General features: G+C 38.1%; 1 protein-coding gene across 7 annotated transcripts in view; it reads right to left on the bottom strand.

Moving 5' to 3' along the window:
- The window catches only part of RIMS2 (regulating synaptic membrane exocytosis 2), a 506806-nt gene that overhangs the window by 382586 nt on the left and 105033 nt on the right, over positions 1-19187 (bottom strand). For all 7 annotated transcript variants that reach the window (XR_009246059.1, XM_004580663.3, XM_004580662.3 and 4 more), the window contains exon 2: positions 11052-11262. Coding sequence is in view for 6 of the 7 variants with exons in the window: in XM_004580663.3 (XP_004580720.2) it covers positions 11052-11262 (211 nt within the window). In the remaining variant the exon portion in view is untranslated. The remainder of the gene's footprint in view (positions 1-11051; positions 11263-19187) is intronic.

A 19187-nucleotide genomic window follows, 5' to 3' on the forward strand; every position in this document is an offset into this window, starting at 1 on the left:
GCCTGCTCCCCACATAAGCCAACCCGGATTGAGCTCTGGGCTCCAGCTTCCACCTAGCCCAGCACCAGCTGTTTCAAACACTCAGAAAGTGAACAAGTAGATGAAAGACCTTTCTTGGTCTCTTATCTCTGTCCTTGTCTCTGCCTTTCAAATAAAAATTTTAAATGGAAAAAAATTTAAAGAGTAAAAGTTGGAAAAATTCTTTTAAGAATATGAGGACCTACAACTCCACATAAAAATAACAGCGGTAGTTTTAGAAAAAGCAAACAAGGGGCCCGGTGGTGTGGCCTAGCGGCTAAAGTCCTCGCCTTGAACACCCCGGGATCCCATATGGACGCCGGTTCTAATCCCGGCAGCTCCACTTCCCATCCAGCTCCCTGCTTGTGGCCTGGGAAGGCTTTGGGACCCTGCACCTGCGTGGGAGACCTGGAAGAGGTTCCTGGTTCCCGGAATCGGATCAGCGCAGCACCGGCCCGTTGCGGCTCACTTGGGGAGTGAAACATGGGATGGAAGAACTTCCTGTCTGTCTCTCCTCCTTTCTGTATATCCGGCTTTTCACTAATAATAAAAAAAATCTTTAAAAAAAAGAAAAAGAAAAAGAAAAAAAGCAAACAAGGAGTAGAGGACTGTATAATGTGCATTAATACAGAAAACATGTCAGATTGCAGAGACCCAAATATCTGAGCCATCATCACCTGCTACCTCCCCAGATTATGCCATCAGCAGAAAACTGGAATTAGAAGCAGAACCAGATTCAAACCTAGGCATTCCATTATGTTCCGCTGGCCTTCCAAGCAGCATCTCAACTGCTGCAGCAAATGTACCCCTATGGGGCATTTTAAGTGTCAAATTACATATTACATGTAAAAAAGTGTCAAATTAAAATACTTGGTCAGCATGTGAAAGTTATTACTATAGCTAAGTTATCATCAAGTGCCTCATCACTCTAATAGCTATCAAGATTCATTATGGAACTTGGGAAATCAATGACAGTGTCACACTTCCTGTGTAAATTCTCAACACCAAAAAAGCAGTACAGATTCTGGAAATGTGCTGCTTTCCAGTCAAGTAACAAGGTGGGCTAGTACAAAGCTGATACATTCTTGGAACAAGAGTGAGACGTGGTCTAGAACACAGCTACAGAAGTTGATCCAGATTATCTTCAAAACTGAATCAAAAATATGTAAGATTCCTACAGGTTTTTTAAAAGTGGAAAGAAGTCACAGAATCCTTCCTCTTTTAATGATTTTATTTTAAACCCATATTCAATATTTGCCATCACCTACAGCATCCTCTGCTGAGAAACTGAAGACTTTGGAGAGAAATAAAACGGCTTCAGTGGTTTAAAAATAACTCAGTTAAAAGGTGCTTAGAGAACCTCAGTTAAAAGATGTTCCCTTGGGTTTTATGTCCATTTAAACTGGAACACTAGGGGAAAAAAAATCTTTAGCCTGATTCAGTAAAAGAAATAATAGAAAGATTTTGTCTCCATTTTCAGGGAATCACCAGGCCATAGCAGATCCAAATCCAATTTAATCTTTCAAAAGGCACGTATTAGCATGATATTTAAAACCAGCTTATATTCTAATCCTATTTTTAAGTTACAAATACATCTACTGTTCAACACAAGAACATAAGGTGAACATTCTAACAATTTTTAAAACCGTATTGTTAAAAGGGGTATATGACATATTTATAATCAGTTTCAAAATACGTACTTCAAAAAAATTCATATTAAATGTGATTTTAATTCATTTTTACAAAGAAGGAATCTATAAATTAAGTCAAAAGCTTCTTTTTAAAAATGTGGCCAACACGGTAACATAAACTGTTTAATGAAACATTATCAGATTAAAAGAATTCTTATCCCAACATGGAATTCTATGAGATCTCCTTGAAGAAAAATACTAAAGTCTAAAAAGGCAAATCCCTCCAGCAATCAAATCATCAATTTTTCATCTATACTACATTCAAATGTTTTCAATAAATTCAGATAGCATGCTTAAATACACCACTTAGCATTTATCATGCACTAAACTTATACAACTTAGAAGTATATAAATTAAATATAGCCATAAAATTAAAATCGGCAATTACAACTTTAAGAAAAATAATATTAGACGGAAAAAAAAGGCTCTAACCACTTTGTCCTCCTGGAGTGAATATCCACGAAAGCAAGATAGAAAAGACAGAAAAGACAAAACAAAAAAGAAAGAATTAATTCCATTCTTAAAACAAGTAAGAGTTTATAAGAGTTTGCTATGAAAAATCTCAAAATATGCAAATTATATTTTGACAGAAATCCAGAATTTTAGACTTTACATTAAGAAACTTAGAAGGAATAATTTCCACACACGTCATTCAATTCAAGCAAGAGCATGCTATATATGATATGAAGGTATGTAAACAAAATAATTTCCATAATAAAATTAAGTTTTCAAGTACCACAAAAAGAAAAATTCCCTTCCTTAAATAACATCCTAATTAAAAACTGCACCCAAAAGGGAAAACTGTGTAAAAGCAATAAAACACATCACTTTTAATTTCATTATATATCAGTAAACAAAATATCGTTACTTGAGTTAAAAGCATAGTGATAGAGTATTAAAAAATGAAACACAAGGAGAAAAATAAAATTTAGTGTAATACAAAGAACATAAGTAAGCTATAGCATAAAGTCAAGCAATCTAATATACAGATAATGGGAATTCCTGAATGAGAGAAGAGAGAGAGGCAATCAGGATAAATACTTAAAGACAATGGCCAAAATTTCCTCAAATCAAATAAACCATAAATCACAAATCCAAAATGTTCAACAAACCTCCAACACAAGAAATACGAAGAAAACATATTATAAGACATCATAATTGAGTTGCACATAACTAAATTTAAGACTGTTTAAGAAACCAGAAGAATATTAATGGAAAAAAAAATAAACATGAGAATATCACAAATTTACCATCAAAATCAGAGAAAAGGAGAACATAAACAAGCAATGACTTTAAAATTAAAAAAAAAAATCCAACCCAGACTTCTACATCTGGCAAAAATATCTTGTAAAATTATGAAGGCAAAATTTTGAGCATTAAATTTCAAAAAGTTAAAAGTATTCATCATTACTTTTTGAAATATAACTATACTGATAGAAATATAAGAAACAGGGTCTTGAACAATAGCCTAGCAGCTAAAGTCCTTACTTTGCACGCATTAAGGATCTCATATTGGCACCACTTCTAAAACCAGCAGCCTAGCTTCCCATCCAGCTCCCTGCTTGTGGCCTGGGAAAGTAGTTGAGGACGGCCCAAAGCTTTGGAACCCTGCACCCAAGTGGGAGACCAGAAAGAGGTCTCCTGGATTAGACCAGCTCAGCTCCGGCCGTTGTGGCCACTTGGGGAGTGAATCAATGGACAGATCTTCCTCTCTGTCTCTCCTCCTCTCTGTATATCTGATTTTCCAATAAAATAAAATAAATCTTTAAAAAAAAAGAAATATAAGAAACATTAAAAAAGAAACCCTCACACAAATAACATATGATTATATATATATAGTCTATAAAAATAAATGAATAGTACTAGAAATTTTATATTTTTCTACGCTTTTTATATTATTTATGCTTTCTTTAAAAAACAATAAAGATGAATTGTGAAATTTGTAAAATGGGAAAAATCAAACTATGATACAAATAATATAGAGCCAAGAGAAGAAATAGAGGTACTCTATTATTTGTATATTACAATAAATGCAAATGATTGAAGATTGATTGTAATAATTTAAAGAAATATATGACAAAAATGAAAGTAACAAAACAGGGCTATAGCTCTTGAGCCAACAAAGAAGACAAAACAGAATTGTAAAAATCATTTGAGTACTGATCTGTTCCTGGATTTCTTAAAGGAAAAAATAATAATCCCAAAGAAGACTGAAAAACAAAACAAAAACAGAGTCAACTAGAAAAACAAAAGCAAAATAATATGCTTAAATCAAACCATGCCAATAATCACATTAAATGTCAACTGTCCAAACATCAAATTGCAAAGCAAACCCTACCATATTGGAAAACAAAGCAATGCCCCACTATCTGCACCCTATAAGAAAAGTACTTCAAATTTAAAGAGCAGATAAGCTGTAAGCAAAAGAATAGAAAAACACATAGCATATTCATCCATTAAGTCCCAAGTTTTTCAATTCTGTAAATACTTCAAGGGCATTGCATTTTTTTAAAATTCCCATTAAATGGTATATTTATTGCTCGAAGTTCTAATATGTGTCCTATACTTAGGATGATGGCACAAAATGGATTAATACCAGCATAAGAACTGGCTTTTAGAGCAAAGAGTGTTAAGAATAAAGACGGTCACTTAATAACAATAAACAGGTCATGTCACTAAGAGAATATAACAATCCCAGTCTTTATGCACCTAAAAATAGGGTTTAAAATACATGTAATGAGAACTGATAAAACTGTGCAGGAAAATAGACAAATCACAGTATTGTCACCTATTTCAATACTCTTTCTTGATAATCATTGCAAGCAGAACATGAACTAGCACACAAGAGCGGCAAGGTGGGTTGCAAGCTTTACAAGTGGCATTCTAATTGCTGCATCAAATGCTCACCCCAGATGTGACTTGATTTCACACAAATATTCAACATTTATTTACCAAATTTTGAGCATATATCCTGCATTTACTAGCAAAAAATGCAGTTAGTATGTATGCAATAAGTATAAGTTTATCTATTGTACATGACATCTGTAGACTCCATATAATACATTTATATTTAAGACTCTCAAGTTTAGGGCCCTCTTTGTTAGGTACTTGTCAAGAATTTTTACTATTTATGTTTTGTGCTCTGAAGAAAAAAGCCACCAAATATTTTCTCAAATGAAGATACTATTATTACTTATTATAATACCTAAAGCTACATAACAAATGCACTTCCATTAATTTCTCAGAACCACCTGCTATCTCCATTGGTATACATTAGTAGAACATTGGAATCTGATGAGAAGCTATAACTACAACGCAGGAACTCCAATTTGGGATGTCATTGTTCCAAGTGGCATTTTAACTGCTACATCACTCAACTCACCTCTATATTTGCCTTTACAGGATGGTAGAGTTAGTGGAATAGTCTATTTTTACTGCCATTTTTCTATATCTATATTATATTCATAAAGAAAACCAAAAACTCTTAATCATCATAAGAAGGCAATTGAGTATCAAGTTAGGAAATTTTTTCTCTAATTAAATGTACTGTATCATAAACCATGCAGTGCATTTAAATTAAAAAATAAACTTTACCAAAAAAAAAAGGTTCTAGCTAAAAATAGAATATATTCCCTTCTTAAGAATATATGGAAATTTTACCAAAATAAGCCACTTTCTGATCCATAAAACAATGATCAATAAATTATAAAGGGTTTGAGGCATACAAAGTATGTTCTTGGCCCATAGTGGAATGAAGTAGAAATCATGAACAAAAAGATCTTTGAAAAGTCTCCAGTGTTTAAATAAAAATAACATGCTTCTCAATAATCCATGAGTCAAAGAAGAAAAGGGAAATTTAGAAGTATTTTTAGCTGAAAGCAAATGAGAAGGCAGCATAACAGAATTTTGGCCACTAAAATAGTATCGATGGGGGACAGTCAATGTTAGCAAAGAGCTAAAACAGAGAAAGATGGAGGGGGGCAGAAAATCAGACTTAAAATAATAAAATAATACAATAATAATTTTAAAAAAACAAATCCGAAGAAGTACATGACTCTGAATAGAATATGGAACAAACACATGGCCAGAGCTCAGTGTTTCGGCAGTTTGATGGTCTAGGGTTGGGGAACTGTGGAAAAATGGAGAAGCAGGCAGGAACTACAGTAGTTTTCCCTGGACATTCTATCCTTGGCAGGTCCTTCTCCCTGGGTGGTAGTTGTTTGGAAGGAAATGTGGAGCATGGGGTGTAGAACAAAAGGCAAGGCTATTCTTTCTGAAGAAGCAGTCAAGAGTCCCTGGAAGGACTGCGGAAGGACTGGCTCCGTTCACTGTCACCACCAAGAGGAAAGCAATGGTGGGGCTTACCTCTCTGTTCCACAGCATGTGACTGCTACAGCAGAAAAAAAGAAAAATCCCAAAGAAAAAAAACCTCAGCATCTACTTCAAGAAATTAGAGAAAATGTAACCCAAAGTAAGTAGGATAAGAATAATAACCATCACAACAAAAATCACAATGAAAAAATCCATAAAACCAAAAGCTGATGCTAGGAAAAGATCCATAAAAGTAAGAAACAACTAACCAACCTTAACAGCAAATAAACACATAAGACACAAATTACCCATATAAAAAATGAAAGAAGTGGCATCATTGTTTCTAAGAAAGTAAAAGACTCATAATCATACTATGAATATTTTATGCCATTAAACAACTATTCACAACTATACAAGTTCCCTAAGACATAACTATGAAAATTGATTCAAGAAAAAACTGATAACCTGAATAAAATATATTTATTAAGAAAATTAAAATTATACTTAAAATCTTTCCAACAAATGAAAGCAAAATATTTCCAAATGGCTTCAGTGATGAAGTCTATTAAACATCCACAGATGAACTAATACCGATGCTAAACAAAACAATAAGGAAAGGAAAGGAAAATATGAAGAAATGAAATTACAGATGAACTAATTCTAAAATGAAATCTAAACAATGTATTTAAATATATAAACTTCCTAGTTAAAAGCTACCTAAGTCAATAAATAGGATATAAGACACCAATGAAGACATGAAAGCAAATTCTAAAGAATTTACTAAGGCAAGCATTCTTTGGATAATCTGTTGCTTTCAGCAAAACATTCCTTAAGTAGCATTAACCTATTACCAAAAGTGAAGAATAAGCTATAACATTCTACTGAAATTATGAAAAAAATTAACGTTTCTTCTTTAAATTTCACATTGAATGACTTATTTAAGTAATGTTAAAGAGGACAGCAGCTTCGGAATTCGACCTTGGGTCCTGGGAACAGAGAGCGTCCAGCACTAGGTTGTTGGGAGCACCCAAACCAGGTCGGACTCAGTGCTTGGGGCCCTGGTTTCAGCCACTGCTACCATGCAGTGCACAAGTCCTTGGGGGCCAGTGTGCCAATTGGCTCCAGGGTCCACCTGCTGGCCACCGGTGGTGAGCTCTGGGGTCTTGGGGGTGTGGAATTGCTACCTAGGTATGTCCATGAATGAGACCACTGTGCATGTTGGTGAGGAATCAACTCTGAAGGACTCTCAATGACAGAGTAACTTTTCCTTGAAGGTAAGCAAGAGTACTGAGACCTGGTGGTTTGGAGGGGAAAGACCAGATGATCTGTATGGGTCAGACAGATATACTAACATACATGTGAGTCCTCTGTAGGAATTGCTACCCCCTAACAATACTGCCCACCACATGCCAATCCATGCAAAAGCTAAGGCTGGGGGCCTGTGTAGCAGGGTCAGATCCTAGTACCTGATAGAATGTTGGATCAGGGGAAGGGTTACATTAGGCAGGGCCATGACACTAACCAGCACATGAGAGAACCAGGTCTGGGGTTAAATCCTGTGGGGGATGTGTAGGCCCAACCCTGTGGAAATACAAGTCCCATTGTTTAGCTCAAGAGTTGGGGTGGTGATGGGCTGAGCTAGGTGTGACCATGGAACCTGCCATCACTCATGAGTAAAGGGACCAACAACAATCTGGGCAGTTCCAGGCTGCAGCACTCGAATGTGCATCCTTAGACAGGGTGTGGAGTGGGCTGGGCTGCAACGTTCACCAGTTCATACAAGGTCAAGATGGAAAGGCAGACTATGTGGGGCACTGGCCTAACACCCACTGCCATTTATGAGATCTGGGTCAGGGAGTGGGTCTGGTGGGGAAACTTGGGAAACTCCCCTAGTGGGTCATAACTCTCACTGATGATCACATGGTCCAGGCCTGGGGGTTGGGCAAGCTAGGCAAATAAGCTCCAACTGTTGGCTAATGTGTGGGTTGGTGTTGGATGGGGGCGGACCAGACAGGCCAGGCAAACCTTAGCTCACCAGCAAGAACAGAAATCAGGCTGGAGCACAGGTCATGCCAAGCTAGGCTCTTACACCTACTGGTTTGCATGAGCCAGAGATGGGAATAGACTGAGTAGGGCCAGGTTCCATCAACAACCAGCAAGAATTGGGAATAGGGGCAGGCCGGGTCAGGCCAGGCTACAGCACCTAAGGCAAAGACCAAGACAGGTGAGGCGCTATGCCAAGCTGGATCAGAGCAACCACTGGCACATATACGATCTATGGCTGGAAATAGGCCTAGTCAGGGAGCTAAGGGTACACCCTGGCTGGATTGGGGTTCCCACTGGTGAGTGCGGGAGCCAGAGTAGGGGCTGTGCTCTGGTCTGGATATGGCTGCAGTGTCCCTCGACACAAGTGTGGATTGCAGCTGAGTGTACTGAGCTGGACTAGACGCCAGCACCACCTGGTGCTCTGGAGGACCAGGGTAGGTGTAGGACAAACTAGGCAAGGTCTCTGCCCCTACTGAGCCATGTGTGAGCCATGTCTGGGTATGGACGAGCCTCGGCTGGGCTGAAACATCCAACAGTAAGAACCGGAATGAATTGAAGGCCAGTCACGAAAGGCCATTGTTCCTGCCAGGACAAGAGGTGGACTAAGTAGAACTGGTCCATGGAACCACCAATGTACGCAAGATCTGACATTGGGAGTGGTTCTGATGGAGGAACTTGGGAAACTCCTCTGTTGGGACACAGTCCCTGCAGGTGAGCACAAGAACCATGATAGGGAGCAGCCCAGACCAGGCCAGAGAACAGTACCCACTGGCATACATTTGGCACAGGTCGGGGAACAACCAGGTTGAACCAGTTCACATCACCCACTGGCGAATCTGAGCACCAGAATAGAGTGTGGGTTGGGCCAAGTTTGGTTGCAACACATATTAGTATACATTACAGCTGGGACTGGGTGCCGGCTAGGCTGGACTAGGCTGTAACCCCCATGAGCATGAGCTAGGTAGACCAGGCCAGGCTACAGCATCCACTGGTAAATGCTGAGGCGAGGTGGGCCATAACAGACTGGGCCGCAGCACCCAACCAACACATGTGAGAACCAGAGGAGGAAGGGACAAAGCCAATAGGGGAATCTGGAGGGCTCCCCTGATGGACAGCCACTCCCACTGGAGAGCATGAGCTGGGATGGGGGCAGACCAGACCAGAGAGGACTACAACACCTATGGGCCTCATGTGAGCTAGATCAGGGAAAAGCCAGGCTGGGCTGACTGTTCTTACTGGGACAAGCATAAATCAGAATGGATGAGGGTTGGTGGGCTTTACCACAGCATCAGCTAGCAGATGCTAGCAAGGGGGTAGCTCACTCTGTCAAGTTAAACTGCAGAACCACCTGGAGAGCGCATGTTCCGGGAGTGAGAGTGGCCTAGGAGGGAAAAAGTGGGCACCTACCTCCTAGGTTACTGTTTCCACTGGAGAGCATGAAAACCAGGACTGAGGATGGGGTGGCTAGACAGAACAGTACGCACCAGCATGTACGTGGCTGGATAGTGGAACTGGTTAGTTTGAACTAGGTTTCAGTGCCCATTGACATGTATGAGAGCTGAATGGGATGTGGGACAGACTGGAACAGTCTGCTGTACATTCTGCCAAGCACAGATACTAAAACAGGGGGTAGGTCTGGTGGGGGTTATTGTGCATCGCTCCAAGTAGGCTGCAGCTTCCACTGGTTTGCATGAGGGCCAAGTGCGGTAGGCAGGATCAGGCTAGACTCCAACACCCATTGGTTCGTGTAGAAGTCAGGGCTGGAAACAGAACTGACCCAGAAATTGCAACTATCAGCATGTGCATAAGCTGATTGGGGTGATAGACTATGCCAGACCCTGTACAGGCATGCACACACAAAAATCAAATCTGGATCACCTCAGATAAAGCTTCTTTGGGGATCCTTCTAATTGAACTGCTAATCTCAGAACCCCAACCGTGAAGAGAAGTGCAAGTTTCATGGTCTGACCAAGGAGTACATATGTCAAAGTTTAGCCTCCTCAGTGGTTTAGACGGAGCAGTGGACAGCATATCCAGGTACACATGGAGAATATGGCAGTCAATCAGAACCTGCAGAGGACACTTGGTACCACAACAGAAGATGGATGACAGAATAAATCAATCAACTATGCCAGCCATGGGTTGGCAGTGAAAATTGGACAAACTGAGAGACTAAGGTGGACTATGTCGGCCGGTGGCTTCTGGAGAGATTTTATCATGCATGGAATGACAAGATTGGCAGCAATTCAGAACTGCTGAACTCTCAAAATCAGTTGAGCAGTGCCTTTGAAGCATGCCCCACGTCAGGGACCCTGGGATGGGTGGGAGGATGAGCAGGGTTTCTGCCTTTATCTCCCCTCTTGCCCCAAATACAGAAAAAAATTGAAAGAATGTGGAAACAATGATCTTACCCACTTTCCTGTAGCCCTTGACCCTTTGTGCCCTCATCAACTATGTAAAGATTATCAAAATAAAATAATAATTTTTTAAAATGAGGACAGTACCTTCAAAACCTATAAAATTATGAAAAACAATCACAAACTTGGAAAGAGCTACTTTTAAAACATAAGGAAATATACCAAAGGAAAAACAACTCTACCAAATTTGTAAAAGTATATGTCACAATGAACAAAGTTATGTCAAAACTGTACCATTAATCAGTTCTATGGCTTTAAAAATAGACTCTCTCCCAAGATCTGAGTTTTTTCACTTACAAAACGAATAATACTAACTAATCTCTAAATTCCTGCCATCATCTTTGAAAGTCCAAGAACCTATAATTCTAAATAAAGTGATAAGCAAACTGACATAAAGCAAGGGAAAGTAATTTCAATCCAATGGAAATTTGTAGTATAACTTTTTGTCTAAGATAAAGGTGATAAGAGAAAGTTTTCTTTCTTGCATTAACTGCAAGAGTAATTTTAGTTACCTATTTTATCTTGTAACTGAAAAAGAAATAGGAAATGTAGTTTTTCACTTCTGTACCTTGTTTGAGCGTAATGATACTCGGCCTCCACAACGGGCACAGAACTTTGTTTGGCAATAGGAACAGTTATGGCCACATCCATCGGCAAACTTTGTTTTGTGGCAGATCCCACAGGTCGGAGCATCACCCTTCTGCTCTTGCTGTTGCTGTGATTCTTCTCCCAGCTTCTTTACCTGCTCCTTGTACATTTCAAACTGTTGATGCAGTTTTCTGTGGAAAACAACAAATAAGAAAAAATTGGTTTCCTGGTGGTGGTCCCAGATTTATAGGCACAATTTTATAAACAAAAAAAAATCAGAGATTGAAAATAATAAAAAATAAAAATGTGATTTTTTTCCAACTTACATATTAAAAACTTGTGCAGCACATTACAACTTAAAAGTGTTGCATGTATTCTTTCTGATATACATATCAAAAATCAATTAAATATGTTTCTGAGGATATTTCTTCGATTTAAAATTCTACAATTTCAGGGCCAGTGTTTTAGCATAATGGGTTAAGACACTACCTGCAGTGCTAGCATCCATACGGGCACCAGTTTAAATACTAGCTTCTCTGATTCCAAACCAGCTCCCTGCCAATGGACAAGGGAAAGCAGGGTAAGATGGCTCACGTCCTTGGGCTCCTGAACCCACAGGGGGATACAAATGAAGCTCCTGGGTACTGGCTTTGACCTGGTCCGGTGTAACCACTACGGTCACTTGGACAGATCTCTCTCTCTAACTCTATCTCTCCCTCTCCCCAATCTCTGTCTCCTTCTCTGTCTCCAACAGTCTCTCACTCTCTCTCTCCCTATTTTCTCTGTAACTCTGACTTCCAAATAAACCGTTTTTTAAAAGTCTACAATTTCTCTAATTTGCAACATATTTTTAAAAATAGGCTCCAAAACATTAAAAATGCCATCTTTAATTGTTTGGCTTCAGAAATACAGAAAGTTAATTTGACTTCTGGTAAAGCAACAACTTATAACCTTCAAATCAAGTTCGATTGGAACAATCTGAAGAATTCAAACACAAGGGAAAAGACAGACAAACAAATGTTCCTTAGTTATTTAAATCTGCTTAGCAAGTTTGAACACTATTTGATCATAAAAAGCATTATGAAATAACAGCAATCTAACAAATGTGACTGTGCAAGTAAAAATAGGTTTTACTTTAATAACAAATCAAAAGCATTAGAAAAAAGATGGCAAACGCAGAATATTATTTGTAATTACTAAAAATAGTGATAAAACTGTTATTCTATTATTTATATTTTTAAAAAGAAAAAAATTAAAGGTGATAAATAGATCCACTTGTAACTTGGGAAATAACACATAATAGCACTCCCCAACCTAACAACAAAATAATGGCCAATGTGTGAAAACCATGACTTTTCTTCAGTCTACTAGAGAGTTGAGTATATAAAGCAAGCAACAACCCTTGCCAAGCAGAAATCTTACATACTTTCTCACCGTGACAAGAATGTAAAAGATAGAGGTGACCATCATATGGCCAGGTAAGAACTTCAGTTTATCAAAGCGCCAAGTGGAGATAACTTGGTTTAACATACCAGGCAGGCACACTTGGACACAAATTTAAGGCCTTTCCAGTACCATGTTAGTCAAAGTCATAACCTCCAGGCCAATCTTTTCAATATAATGCCCCAACAGAACCCTGGGCAATATTTGTCATGGTATAGCTCAGGGCCAAGATGTTATCCTCCATAAACAGATAAACGGTCAACAGTCCACCCATGAGGACCACCCCACAGGACTCAGAATAAGCTCCATCCCACTGACAGTGGGCCAGCCCTTTGGATCAGGTTCCAAACTCATCTCAGCATTTAAAAAGCCCCCTTTTGACACAAGACTAAGGCCTAACCCAAATCAGTCCCCACAGATAGGAGTTCCAAGATCAACCCTGGAAAGTCAATCAACAGTTTCATCACCTTGGTGGACTCAGGTTCAGTGTCTAAGTACTTGCTGACACATATACTAGACAAGGTTGCCTAAGGATTCTAGAATCATGTACTTTCACAGACCATGACAGATTGCTAGAATCTCTAGATAGGTGGACTCCAAGGAGGTTTCCCACAAAACAAACAAACAAAAAAATCATAGTGTACCTACCAAGGTGGTTTCTATTTCTTTAAATGTAAACATCCATGCAGGGCAACAAAACAAAACAAAACAAAAGGAAAACCAAGGAGAAATAACATTGCCAAAAACCACAATGCCTTCCCAGTGGCTGGCTCCAAATTAATTTAAGTAAACAAATAATCTGCCACAGAATTCAAAACAGAATTATTTTAATGAAGCTCACTAAACTTCAAAAAATCACAGAAAAAGGTTAATGACTTACATGAGGAACTAAATGGACAAACTGAAATTATAACAATACTTCAGAGATTCTGAACCTCAGAAACACAACAAATAAAATGAAAAATTCTGAAGAGAGCACAACAGTTGATTGAACAACAGTTGATTGAACAACAGTTGATGAATCAGGAAAAAAATCTATGAATGTGAAGACAGATTATTTCAAAATATACTATGAGGAGAGATAAAAGAATGAAAAACAAGGGCCCAGCAGCATGGCCTAGCAGCTAAAGTCCTCGCCTTGAATGCCCCGGGATCCCATATGGGCACTGGTTCTAATCCCGGCAGCTCCACTTCCCATCCAGCTCCCTGCTTGTGGCCTGGGAAAGCAGTCGAGGACAGCCCAATGCACTGGGACACTGCACCCACGTGGGAGACCAGGAGGAGGCTCCAGGTTCCCGGCTTCAGATTGGCGCGCATCGGCCCGTTGCGGCTCACTTGGGGAGTGAATCATCGGACGGAAGATCTTCCTCTCTGTCTCTCCTCCTCTCTGTATATCTGGCTTTGTAATAAAATAAATCTTAAAAAAAAAAGAATGAAAAACAAGAAGAATGTCTTCAGAATTTACAGGACAGGATCAGAAGAGAAAATAAGGAGTTGTGGGAGTTCAAAGAAGAAAAGAATATCTAAAAAAATTATAACAAAATTTTCCAAAATCTGAAAAGATCCAAATATTCAGATACAGGAAGGTCCAAGGTCCAATCTGATTCAGTTCAAAGAAGATTACATAAAAATGCCTAATGATCAAACAGGACCCAGGAAGATGCAAGAGAAAAGAAGCAAAGCCTACACAAGGGAGTTCCAAGAAGGCTGGCAGCAGACTTACCAGCAAAAAACCTTAACAAGATAATACATATTCAGAGGGGGGAAAAATTGTCAATCAAAAAAAACTACACCCACCAAAGCTATCCTTAAGAAATAAAGGAAAGTGCTGCACATTTGGCACAGTATTTAAGATGCTCCTAGGGATGCCTGTTCTGCTTCTGATTCCAGCTTCTGGTTAATGTGCGTCATGAACGGCAGCTCAAGTGGTGGGGTCCTTCCTACCCGCATGGAAGACACAGTGAATTCTGGACTCCTGGCTTCTGAATTATAAAAAAATAAAGTGACAATAATACATACTTAACTATCAACAATTTCCATGAAGATTAATGGATTAAATTCTCCAATCAAAAAACATAGAGAAACTAAATAGACAAACAAAAAACAAGATTGATTTCATCCCTAGGACAGAAATGTCAGAAAATCATTCCACGCAAATGGAATTCAGAAAGAGCAAAGTTAGCTATAATTTTTTTCAAAGTGTAAGTCAAGCACTGTAAAAAGGTAACAAAGAATGTCATTATATAATAAAAAGGGAGACATTCATTAAGATATTACAATTATTGATACATATACAGCAAGTTTAGGACACCAAATATGTAAAGTAAATACTAATATATCTAAAGTATGCAATAAGCTTTAAAATAATTACAGTTGTGAACTTTAATATCACATTTTCAACTATGAACAAATTCCAAAAGGAAAACCAAATAAGGAAACAGTGAACCCAAATCATATTTTCACAATTCCACTGAGTAATAAGCAGCATATTACAAATTCTTTTCACATGCACAGAGAACACTCACCAAGATAGTGTGCCAAGCCACAAAACAAATCACATAAAAGTATTGTTTACCATAATGGCTTGAAACTAGAAATCAATAATAGGAGGAATTTTAGAAAATACATTAGTACGTGGAAATTAAACAACTTGTTATTGAACAACCAATAGGTCAAAGAAGAAAATTTTAAATGTAATTTAAAAATAATACAAATAGAAATGGAAACATGATACATGAAAATTTATGGGATACAGCAAAAACAGGCCAAAGACAAAAGTTTAAAACAGTCAACATTTCATTTATTGAAATGAGAAACTACAACTCAGACCATAGAAACACAAAGAATCACAAAAGACTACCATGAACAATTACATACACACACACAAAATTAGAAAACTCATTCAGAGACACATGAAGAAACAATCTGAATAGAGCATAACAAGAAATGAATCTACTGTAAAAAGTCTCCTAGAACATGATGGCTTCATTGCTGAATTCCACAGAACAATTGAAAAGAGCTCATATCAACCATTCTCAAATTTTCTCAGAGTGAAAATGAAGGAAGAGCTCCAATGTTACTCCATAAGGACACTCTACCCTGATGCGAAAGTCAAATAAGGACACCAAGAAAATATTAAAGGCCAATGTCCATGGTGAACACATTTGTAAAGGTTGGAAGTAAAATAGTAGCAAATATAATTGAATAACATTAAAATTATAATTCATGGACAAGTGTTTAGCTTGACAGCTAAGATCCCCATCTCACAGTTGGAGTTTGATCTCTGGCTCCATCTCCTACTTCCACCTTCCTGTGGGAATTTAGGAAGCAAACCAGTGAACAGAAGCATTCTCTTTCTCTCTTTCTGTCTTTCTCTCTCACTTGCTCTTGCGAAAATTCCATACATGACACGTGTCACTGGCTACAAGGGCCGGCACTGTGGCATAGTGGATAAAAACTACTGCCTGCAACACTTGCATCCCATATAGGCAACGTGAATCTTGGCGACTTCACCTCCTATTCAACTCCCTGCTAATGGACTGTGAAAGGCAGTAGGAGATAGTCCTAGGTCACTGATACCCACATGGGAGACGCAGATGAAGCTTCTGATCCTGGCTTAAGCGTGGCCCAGGACAGACCACTTCAGCCCTTTGGGGAGTGAACAAAGAGATAGAAGATCTCTCTATATCTCTGTGTCTCTACCCCTCTCTCTCTGCAACTCTGACTTTCAAAACAGAAAAATAAATATTTATAAAATACAAACTATCCCAAAGATGCCTTAAGCAAATGAGTTTATAAAGGTCACAACATATAATATCAATGTGCAAAAACAACTATATTCTAGCAACACAGAGTTTGAAATCCAAACTTTTTCAAAGAGGCCACAATAATACTAAAAAGCAAAAGGTAAGCAAAAATCCAACAAAGTACGTTTGGATTTTTCTATGCTGAAAAACACAAAACACTGACAAAACAATCAAAGGAGACTGCTACGATTTTAGTGCTCTGACAGTGTCCACTGTCTGCAGTCAAGATTCCCCAGGATGATGGCAATGGGGTATGGTCGAAGCTGGGGGCTGACAGCCAGCAGGAGTTCCTCAAGTTAGTGGGGACATGCTCTTGGAAGGTGATTGTCAGGTTGCGTCCTGAGCTCTCATGAATGAGTTGTTCAAAGAGAAGCAAACCCGGCCCCTCCCATTTTCTCTGCTTTCTGGTACAAAACACCATCTTTCCTCCACACCTGCTCCATCATCCATTATTTTCTACGAGGTTCCAACCAAAATTCAGCCACAAGACCCCTGTATCTTTGAGCCTTCAAAGCCATGAGCCTAAAAATCTCTTCTTTACAAGAAATCTATGTCAGATCTTTCATTGCAATGATGGAAAGCTAGTTGGTACAGTGACCTAAGCAATGGGAGAAACATATCCAGCAATGGGAAGGCTCAGCCTTGTTAATATTATAATTCTTTAAATTTTATATTAATTCAATGCCATATCCTTTTTAAAAAGATTTATTTCCTTGAAACGTAGAGTCAGATACAAGAGCAAAAGAAAGAGAACTTCCATCTGTTGATTCTCTTCCCAAATGACCATAATGTCTATGGCTAGATAGGACTAAAGCAAGGAGTCAGGAGCCTGATCTGGGTCTCCCAAGTGTAAGCAGGGGCCCAAGTGTACTTGGGGAATCTTATGATACTGTCCCAGGAGCATTAGCAGGGAGCTGGATCAGAAGTGGAACATCTGGGATTTGAACAGGCACCCACATGGAATGCTGGCATCACAGGAAGTGACTAAACTTGCCATGACACAAAGTTTAGTCAGCCCATCAACACCACTTCCAATACAAACTCTCAGCATAATTTCTTTTTATAGGAATTGACCAACTTTGAAGCTCAAGGAAAACCGAAAGTCCTAGAAAATAACAAACGAAGAATTCACACTGCCTAATTCAAGATTTTCTACAAAAGCTAGAGTAATAAAGTCAATGTAATATTAGTTAAACATTAAGATATACACTTTTAGGACATAATAAAGAATTCAAAAATAGTCAAACATTAAGGAGATCATCATTTTTAACAGATGCAAAAGTAAGTGAATGGAGAAAATAATCATTTAGGCAATAAGAAATAAATACACAAAAAACAATTGGAAATAAATGTGTTAACAGAATCTCAACTCGTACCACATATTTTCCACATAAAATTACTCAGAATGAATTGACAAACTGATGATTAAAACTATAAAACTTGTAGAGGAAAACATTTAGGAAGATTCTTTTGATAATTAAACAAAAACTTCTTAGATAAGGCAAAGACTTCCTTAATAAAATGTAGAAAATATGAACCAATGTATTACTTCAGTATGTTTTTATTATAAGCTTCCTTAATTGAGAATAAAACTTCGTGCCATTTTTTCAATCACAAAATATCATTTAAATAAATTATTTCAAATATTTAAAAAGTAAAAACATGTCTTAACTTATTAGTTATACAAAAATAGGCAGTGGGCCAAAATGGCTTGTGTATCACTTTGCCTACTCCTATTTGACAAAATTTCTCTTATATGACATTTTGGGAGAAGCAAAATCAGATCAAGGTTTGTTAGGGACTTTAGCATATTGAGGGATAAAGTACAAATGCACACAGTACAGTGAGGGAAAACATCTCATCTTAATTATGATAGCAGACACATAGTTCAAATAATACATTGTTGTTCCCTAATTATCTCCCTCCAGGTTTAAGTGATGCCCTGCTAATAAAAAACTTGTACTAGTATTGGAACCTCAATACTATAAAGCATGCACTACAACAAGCATATTTTTAGTGCTCCATTGTTGAAGAGATTGAATGAGAATTTTTCTACACTAGAGCCTTTCCTGCCATTGAAAAGAACTCTCTCCACATAATGGAATTGGACATATATTTCTGCATTTGTTTCATACTTCGCAGTTCCATTGCATCCTTTATCAATACAGTTCATAATTCCAGGACACTACTTAGTAAATGCCTAGAACCCAACAGTAAAAAGAGAAATTGGTTTTTGCTCTAAAGGCACTGAAGTTCTAGACAAATTACCAAAGCACATTGAAACAGAAACAAAAAGCTCTGTTAAGTAAACTATGCTATCAAATAGTGAGTGCGCCTTAGGGAAGTGGAAGCCCCATTTCACACATGGATGGAAGGCCAATCAAATTAGTAACAGAGTTAGTAATTATGAATCCCAAAGTGCTAGGTTATAACTATTTAAAACCTTCTTACATAAGGACTGTAATGATCCCAGAGGATACAGCACTATTAAGTCTGCAGGATAGGATCAAACAGTCCTAGTTATATGGGAAAAAAGACACAGAGAAGCTATAATGCAGACTAAATTTGGTTACAGCAGTTTGAATTAACAAAAAAAGACTTCAAAAAAGTTTTTATGTATTCATCCTACCATCCTGAAAAATGAGACATTACTAAACATAGACATGGTGACGTACAATCAAGTCTAGAGACTCCACTACACTCTTTGAAAAACCCAGCATACCTTTCCTTTCCATTTATAAATAAGCAAAATTCTGTTTCTGCACCCTGCTTTGCTCCTCAGCCTAATTTAATTTTGATTACAGTCCACATCCTGATCTCTAAATTGACCAGTGACTTTCATGTACTTAAAACATAGCGGGCAGTTG

The sequence above is a fragment of the Ochotona princeps genome, chromosome 9, assembly GCF_030435755.1.
Source record: "Ochotona princeps isolate mOchPri1 chromosome 9, mOchPri1.hap1, whole genome shotgun sequence".
NCBI lineage: Eukaryota > Metazoa > Chordata > Mammalia > Lagomorpha > Ochotonidae > Ochotona > Ochotona princeps.